This window comes from Bison bison, unplaced genomic scaffold (assembly GCF_000754665.1).
Source record: "Bison bison bison isolate TAMUID 2011002044 unplaced genomic scaffold, Bison_UMD1.0 scf7180017864331, whole genome shotgun sequence".
NCBI classification, from domain to species: Eukaryota; Metazoa; Chordata; class Mammalia; order Artiodactyla; family Bovidae; genus Bison; species Bison bison.
Genome location: NW_011494903.1, coordinates 9,787,638 through 9,796,234, shown reverse-complemented (window position 1 = coordinate 9,796,234; position 8,597 = coordinate 9,787,638). Strand labels below are relative to the sequence as shown.

General features: G+C 50.3%; 1 protein-coding gene across 1 annotated transcript in view; it reads right to left on the bottom strand.

Annotated features, from left to right (window-relative positions):
- Positions 1-651: 651 nt before the first annotated feature.
- Positions 652-8,597, bottom strand: part of MTMR12 (myotubularin related protein 12) — a 53,612-nt gene continuing 45,666 nt past the window's right edge. Inside the window, exons 14-16 of the mRNA XM_010853839.1 lie at positions 7,750-7,917; positions 6,696-6,857; positions 652-3,533 (exon numbers count right to left, since the gene is read on the bottom strand). Coding sequence (XP_010852141.1) covers positions 2,964-3,533; positions 6,696-6,857; positions 7,750-7,917 — 900 coding nt within the window. The 3' untranslated portion in view covers positions 652-2,963. The remainder of the gene's footprint in view (positions 3,534-6,695; positions 6,858-7,749; positions 7,918-8,597) is intronic.

The window sequence follows — 8,597 nt, the reverse complement described above, 5'->3', positions numbered from 1 at the left end:
CAGGCAGAGAACAGAGCTTCTCAACCAACAGCGATAGGTCTCATTCTCGAAGACGAACGCTAAACAAATGAATGAGGAAAAAGTCCTCCTTGTACACACCGTACCACCCAAGCCAGCCTGCTTACTCTCTGAGGCAGGAAATGAAGCCTTTTCTCTTTCATCAAAGCCCTTCCATCAACAGTTATTCTCATTTTATATATCCCCACAAAAGCAGAGAGGCAGTGATATTTCATTTCAGGGATTAAAAAACTCTCTCCCTTTACTTATCCTGTAGGCATGCATGCATGCTAAGTCACCTCAATTGTGTTCAACTCTGTGTGACCCTATGGACCGTAGCCCACCAGGCTTCTCCATCTATGGGGATTTTCCAGGCAAGAACACTGGAGTGGGTTGCCATGCCCTCCTCCAGGGGATGGATCTTCCAACCTGAGTCTCATGTTTCCTGCACTGGCAGGCAGATTCTTTACCACTAGCACCACCTCCTTACCCTATAGGGTCCTACCCTGTTTTATTTTTTGTTATAGTATTTTATCACCTCCTGAAATTTTAAATCTCTATTTGGTTATTGGTTTTCCATCTACCCACTAACCAATCAACCACCTCCCCCTGCAACACATACAATGACTAAATGAAAATAATTATTCCATGTTATACCAACCACACCAAATACAGTATTGTAAATTGTGCTTTAATTTCTGCAATCAGATACGATGCAGTGAAATACAAGTATAAACTTTCATTGTACATCCAGAAAATAAAAAGCACATTTATACAGATTTAGCCCAACAGCTTATTCCCTTTAAAAAAAAAAGTTTCTAATGTAATTAAAGCTAATTTATCTTCAGTGTAAAAACTTGGAGGTATAAACAAACTCAAGATATTATATACAGGAAATTAATATACATTTCCAAACGTGCACAGTGCAGCATTTTAGACAAAGTAAATGATCTCATTTTAGCTTTTACTGTTAACCATAATCCATATCTCAATCTTGAATAAAAATGTCACAATATATAAATCCACTGAGAATTCTGTACACAAATACAAGTTTATAGAAATCTCATTTCAGATATAAATACATAAACTGTCATGACCTTACATGTTAAAACAGCTTATTTTTCTATTGTAATTTTATTTTTAAAAAATCATAGAAAAATATTTCAATGCACATTCAACTGCTATGAGAGGGGCCATGACCTTGTGCCTTTAAACCATACTTTATGGATGTAAAGCATCACACTGGGCATTTTTGGAATGAAAATTACTAAGATCTTAAGACTGAAGAGGCTACTGTAGAAATATTCCCATTATAATATGATCACAAAACTAGTTAACTCCATAGTGTATCTGGGAGGCAGTGGGGCAGAGAAAGGAGGTGAGTGCTAATTTAAGAAGGCCCACAGAACATAGCCAATGAATTAGGGTCATTTTAAAGTCCCCACTGCAAGCCTACACTGACCTTACTAGTGAGACTCTTAAGGCAACCAAGACTGGGCATGTGTTTGGCCCCAGATGCATAAACCCTGCCCTCCCCTCAATCTCCATCGTCTTAACAGACCAACAAGGCTTGAGTATCAACTCGGCGTGGGGAGGACTGGAAAGCAATTTCCTGTGGTGTACAAAAGACGATTCAGTGCAAACCGAGAAACTCCTCTTTGTCAACAGTTTCAAATTTTCTTATTGCCCTTCAGCAACTGAAAGCTTTTCTAAACAGGTAATGTTCAAATTGGAATCCATACTGGAGAGCAAACAGATATAAAAGGCAAACTTCTGATAGGGAACATTCTGACGTGAGATCGATCATTTTTCCCACTTCCTTCTGTGGAACTGAACAGGTTTCCACAGAAAATGAAAAAACAGGTCCTTACTAAGTGTGCTTTTCCGGTACTTAAAAACTATAGATCATTTAAACAGCAGATCCAGGAAGGTTACCAGGCATAGTCAAGTTTCTTCTATGGCTTTTTAAATCGCTGAGGTACTATGTGGTCACCATCACTTCTGAGACTTATGCTTAACCGCTTCCCTATAATAGCCGCGTTCGACAGTGACCTTCTTCCCCGGTCTGCAAGGTAGCGAAACTGGGGAAATGCCTGAGGACTGCGGTCACAGATGCTCCGAAGCCTCGGCGTGCTGTTGGAAAAAGGTGAAGCAGCCTCTTTCAAACACTGCGTGCCTCTGGGAGAATGGAGGCTCCTCAGGGCAAACCTAAGAGATTCCCCCAGTTTGACCCACAGGCTTAGCAGCAAGATCCCAGGACGAGGTACACCAAGGCAGGGATTGCAAAGGGACAGTGGAAAGCGGTGCACAGCCGGTGGCGAGCGGCGGGGAGCCTGGAGCTGTCGGCCGCGAGCCAGCCCCCTGCCCCGACATAAAGTGACACAGTCTGAGGATGGTCGGAAACATTAGGATGGTGACACGCATGGCAAGAGGACACAGGAAAACTGCTACGGTTTGGAAATGAAGGCCACACATCTTAACACCGCTATCTGAATCTGTTAATCCAACACACACATACACCACACACACACACACACACATCATGTAAAGCTGAACTTGCTCTGAACTGGGATGGGCTAAAGAGACGCTACTCCTGACGACTGGATAAAGCACATTGGCACAGGAAAGATGTGAGGACCATACGGCGTCCAAGCACAGCTTACCAAAGCCCTTTCTGAGTAGTAAAGTAGCTACCGTGGGGTCTGAGTGATGCTAACACAGAGGACACTGGCCACAGCTGTATTACAGGTCACGTACTAACTCCTTTCAATAATACTCGAGATACGGGTTTCAACTGCATAGTCTTTCAGAACTGGGGGGGAAAATGAGAACCAGCTCTTTTCCAGAAGACCCAGGCTTTCCCTGGCAGTCGGCTTCAGCGTGACATGCCAACATGGAAAGCAGACGTGCCCAAGCTCCTGTCCCAGCCTGCGAGGGTCCTCTCTCACTGCCACCGAGCAGGCCAGTCACACGTCCCCTAGATCCACAAACTCGTCTTCTCGCTTGGCCAAGTCATCTTCATCTCCCAGGGCTTTCCACCCGCTGGTGGGCAGGACGGGCTTGGAGGAATGTCGCTGCAGGAGCGCAAAAGGGAACAAGGAGGACAGGCGGCCCGAGGTCCTCGGTGGCGAGGCAGCCTCTGCCTGGAGGGCCTCCTGGCTGTGGTGTCTCGCCTCGATTTTCTCCTGTAGGCGCTGGACTTCCTCCATCATCTCCAAGAGTTTGCTCATGGTGGCCACTCCACCACCACCCAGGATCTGGGCCTCTGGAATCCAGCGCAGGTAGCGCTGGGCCCAGACTTTGATCTCCGGGCCCTCGAGGTGAGGCAGCAGCAGCCCCTGGTAGCTGGGGGGCCTGCTGTGCCAGCCGTCATAGAACTCTCGGAAGCCGTCCTGCAGCTCCTCCGAGGAGTTGATCAGTTTGCTGATTCTCTTGCCCAGCAGGTTTTTAATTAAGTGATCCGTTTCTTCCCTGAAAAATCCTCTTTTGGGAGATGATTTCGATTGGGTGAGAGGCAGAGAAAGTTGTCTTTGATGCTTTGAGAGAGAACACAAATAAAAAAAAGTCTCTGGTTAGCCCAAGAGCACAGTGACAGTTGTTTCCATCCAAAAAAACAAAAAAAAAAGCAGAATCCTACTTTAAGAAGAGTCATGAGAACTGCCCTGTGAACGCAAATTCATTACAATGCCATCACACACAGAGAGAAAGCGGCAGCGGGTGGGTGGGGGACGCTGTTTATTCCACAATGAGCATATCAGATGCACGCTGGGTTGCTAAACAAACGGGTGAGACCAAGCGCAGGGTATCAAGCACTCGTGAAGAACAAGCTGAAGTTAAGACAGGCGGATGAGGACCTCTCTGGTAGTCCAGGGGTTAGGAGCTCGCCAGCCAATGCAGGGTACATGGGTTCGATCCCTGGTCCAGAAGGATTCTAAGTGCCAAGAGGCAAGTAAAACCATGCACCAGGCTCTACTGAGCCCAGGCTCTAGAGCTCTGCGACTAGAGAAGCCATTGCAAAGAGAAGCCTGTGCACTGCAACCAAGATCAGTCCCGACTCACCGCGACTAGAGAAAAGCCAGAGTGGAGCTACAAAGACCCAGCACAGCCGGTAAATGAGGGAATAAAAAGAGAGGCAGATGATGAGTCAGGGGAGTTTGGAGACAAGGCCTATTCGTCTGTGAAGGGAGCAGAATGTTTCTTCTTTGAAAAACTTAGCGGGCTCGCTTCCACAATACTCTCAACACCTGTGAAGAAACAGTGCCAACGACCTGAAGAGCCTGTCGCTCCAGTGAAATAACTTACAGGCTTAACTTGTGGGAGGTCAGGCATCCAGTGGGAGGTCAAGCCTAAGTCAGAAAGGTTCTTTTGGACAAAGAGACAGATGGGAGCAAAAGGAACTTGAGGACTGTCTAAATGTGCCGGGTGTTCTTGTCAACGAGCTGCACAGGGTGGAAGATGCTGGAGCGTCTACACGCTTGTCCTCCTCAGGAATTCGACCTGAAGCCAAAGCTCGGCGCTGTATTTTGGGATGCACTGGGAGAGGGTTGTGGGGATGGCCAGGACGGTTGCAACAGATCCTTGGTGCCCGAAGATAAAGGTAAAAACCTGAGGAGGAGCTGCTTCTCCCCATCTCTTTTGCTCCTGAGTTGTCATGTGAAATAAGGAGAGACAGTTTTATTTTGAGACTAGGATCCTAACTCTGTAACATGTTCCTACCAGTGGTTCGTATTTATTACGGAGTGTAGAACAAACAATAAAAATATACCGCAGAAAGCAAAACCATTCACAACACCCCAAGTCAGAGACGACCAGGATTGTTGACTTTCCGTCTGAGGGCAGGAGAGTTGGGGGCCGGCCTCTTCTGCCCAGTGACCCAGGTGAGTCAGGGATGAGGGAAGCAGGCGGGATCTTCACTGCATGCCGGGCTCCATGCTCAGTGCTGAACATGCAACCACTCACCTGGTCCTCAGTCGGCATTACTGCCCCACGTTACACACGAGAAAACTAAGGCACGGTGGTTAAGTCAAGCGCAAAGGCCCCGGTACCAAGTGCCAGGTGTGGTCTCACACAGTCCGGCTCTGGAGGGAGCCTGGACTCGTAACAGAGCCCTCCCCGTCTTGGAAGCCCTTCTCTCAAGCCCAAAGCGAGTGGAGCGCTCGGGACAGGCCAGGTGGGGGCAGCACTGTGTCCCTGTAGCCTGGTCAAGGCCTGGGGCTGAGGCTGGGACCCCACACCTGAGCGGACCTCACGGTCTCGAGGGGGAATTCCCGGGGCAGCGCACTGGGCATTCCCAGGGCAGCCGTGGTTGGCCACGGCTCTTTGGTCTCAACAGAACGTCTCCAGGGCTGCCTGTCCCCCAATAAGAGGCCCCAAGCCTGACACCAGGACTCCTCACCCAACGGCCTCAAAGGTTCTCGCTGGCCCACCGCTGGCCCTGCATGAGCTAATACAACCTCAGATGCCCTGACCTGTAGCTCAAGCCTCTCCCATGGGCCAGCTCCTGCAACCTGGGCCCTTAGATTCTTCACTCCCATCTACGAAAAGGGACGCTCAGAAAAACAGGGCCTGGGCAGAGAAATGGACTTACAGGTAGAGCTTCCATGTCCTCCCTCAGGGCTCTGAGCGCCCTCGCCCCTCTGGTGGGGGCAGCTGGGCCATCTTGACCTGGCGGGAGGCGTGTGTGCAGCCACCAGGGGGCAGAGCACACTGACAAAACTGACCTCTGGCCTGGCTGTGCAGGAGCGCACGGCGGTTCTGGCCCAGCAGACAGGACAGAGGCTTAACCAGGAGTGCTAACACCCAGCCTGGGCCTGAGGACCCTTGAAGGGGTGAAGCGGCAGCCAGCAGAGCCACCTTCTGTGAGTGCTGGCATTGACTCATGGGTCCCCAAGCCCCTTTAGAATGGAGCCATCTCCCACACCAGAACTGGCCAGGCCCCTAGGAGCCCCGCAGGACTTCTGAACCAGAAAGATGGTGGTGGAAAAGGCAGTGACATGCTCTGACTTGCGAGGGACCATCACTGACCACCCTGCTCTCCTCTTTGTGGGGGGCTCCCAAGTCAGGAGACAGAACAAGAAATGCCATGTACATCATACATCATCTAGGGAATGTCGGAGTTTTAATAACTGGTAAAATCAGGAACAAATATCTAAAGGGAAACCCAAATAATTTGATGTTTGTCATTTAAGCCCAGGTCTGCAAATAACAGCCCACGGGCCCAACCTGGCCCATGCCAGCCTCTGTAAATACTGGAATACAGCCAGGCCCGTCTGCTCACATGGTGCCCATGGCTGTCTTCCAGCTCCAACAGAATGGCGGGGGGTGATGGTTGTGCCAGAGCTCTGTGACCCCTGACAGAAGATATCAGTCACAAACACCATTTTTAGCATGAAGAGAGGCCTTGCTAGTGAAGACGTGAACTGGTACAGATGACAGAAAACCCTCACTGTGATCAGCATTCCCTCTGCTCTATCAATCACACTTGGGCAGGGCTGAGATCCTCGATTCCCCACAGCATCCCCAGGGACACTCGGGACAAACGTGCATCTGCCGAAGGCAAGGATTCTCAGGGGCCCTGACAACCTGCCCATCACAGTCTCGACTCTGTGACTGTGCCCAGAATCCACAGGTTAAATGTAATCCTTCCACATAAGGAGATCTCTGCATAGACAAGGGGGTTAGACACGCACAAATCTTACTTTGAAATGCGTTCCTTTCCGCTGAACTTTCTCCAGTTTTGGCTTCTCCACGTAAAGAGGGTTTGTGAGCAACGTCTGGGCTTTGGGTTCAAACTGCACGGACCAATCCCACACGGTGAGCAGATTCAAAGGCCTGCTTTGTGAGTCCTGGCTCTCCTTGCCCTGCCAAAACAAGCACAGGTAACAGTGTTTGCAGGGAGGGCTGAGGAAAGCAGACAGTGCGGAGAAACAGGCTCCAGGACGGCGCACCCGGCCTGCCCTGAGACCCGGCCTCCGCGGCACCGCACGTGAAGGCTGTGGTCGTCGGTGGTCGCTCCCCGATGGCTTTAGGTGGGGAGGAGGCAGGACACGTTACTTCCAGCAGAACTTGTGCCGGCCACTGTGCTGCACACGCTCACTACACCCTCAAGGTCGCTCCTATTTTTTCAATTTACCTTTGGGGAAATGGAGGCTGGGAAAACGAAGTGAACCACCTGAGGCCATGAGGCTGGGGGGCAGCAAGGCTGTGTGACTGGAGGCCCGGGCTCTGTTTCCCGCTCCCTGTAGGATGCGGTAAGACCCACCGGGAGGGCAGCTCCGGCAAACCCCAGGCCCCCAGAGGGCTAGTCGCGGCCCTGACAGTGCAGAGTTAAAGCCCCAGAAGCAGGGCCTCAAGGGAGACTATAAAGATGTTTAAGGCAGAGAGCGAAAGCAGAGCTCCCCTCCTCTGCCTCCACTCTCTTCTGAGTCACTCCCAGCATCCGTCAAGTGGAAGAGAATGCATCTGAGCTGTTCACAAAGACCTCTTTTAATGTGCTTAATCACCAGCTCTCACACCGGCTCCCAGCCAGGATATTTACCCTGTGACCCACAGTGCGGCCTCAGTGACTCACTCTCAGAGATAATAATAATTCGGACTTGAGGATTACATATCAATACCTGGAGAGTACTCAGAACAGGGCCCTCTGTGTAATCACTGTTATAAAGAAAATATCATTTTCATCATCGCTCCTCTTACATCTTACTTGTTAGACACGGCTTCTTCAATACACAGGTTCCTAAGAGCGACTCTTACCACGTTCATATCTTTTTGATGAGGCGAATTGAAGAAGAAGGTGCTAAAAATAGGTATGTACAGGCTGTCTGACAAAACGGTCAGGTACGTCTCTGTAAACTCGAACGCTGGGGGATGCTGGTGCACCAGCTGCCACACGCAGTCCAAGAAGAGCAGGAACACGGGAGCCTACGTGAAGATAAGACACGCGTGATGGAGGGGTGCCAAGGGTCCGAAGCCAGCGGTCCCGGGTATAGTGCAGCCACCTGGACAGCTGTGGAGTAGCCTCTCCTGGGCACTGCATGCTCTGGGAAGCACATTCCAGGCAACTGCCATTCCCAACTGCATCCCAACCCCAGGGATAAACATGCTTGACTGAAAAACCACACACCCGTGGATTAACCTCGGGACTCAGCAGTAGCTCCCTATGTGAAAGACACTCCTGAGATGAAGGAAAATCTCCCTGCCCATCGACACTGGCAGAAGAGCAGTTGCAACTGAGCCTGAGGACAGGGAACGTTAACTCTGAACCTCAACAAGTGAAACACTACTCCCCACCAAAGAATGCCACTCTCCTCACAAAAAAAAAAAAAAAAAACTACTCGGTTTCTTCAAATTTTGTGAATACTCCCTCCTCCGCCCTGACAATGGGGCTTCCCTGGTGGTTCAGATGATAAAGAATCCACCTGCAATGTGGGAGACCTGGGTTTGATCTCTGGGTTGGGAAGATCTCCTGGAGAAGGGAAAGGCTACCTACTCCAGTATTCTGGCCTGGAGAATCCCCATGGACAGAGGAGCCTGGCGGGCTATAGTCCATGGGGTCACAAAGACTGAGCGACTATGCACACTGCCCTGACAATGAGGGCCCA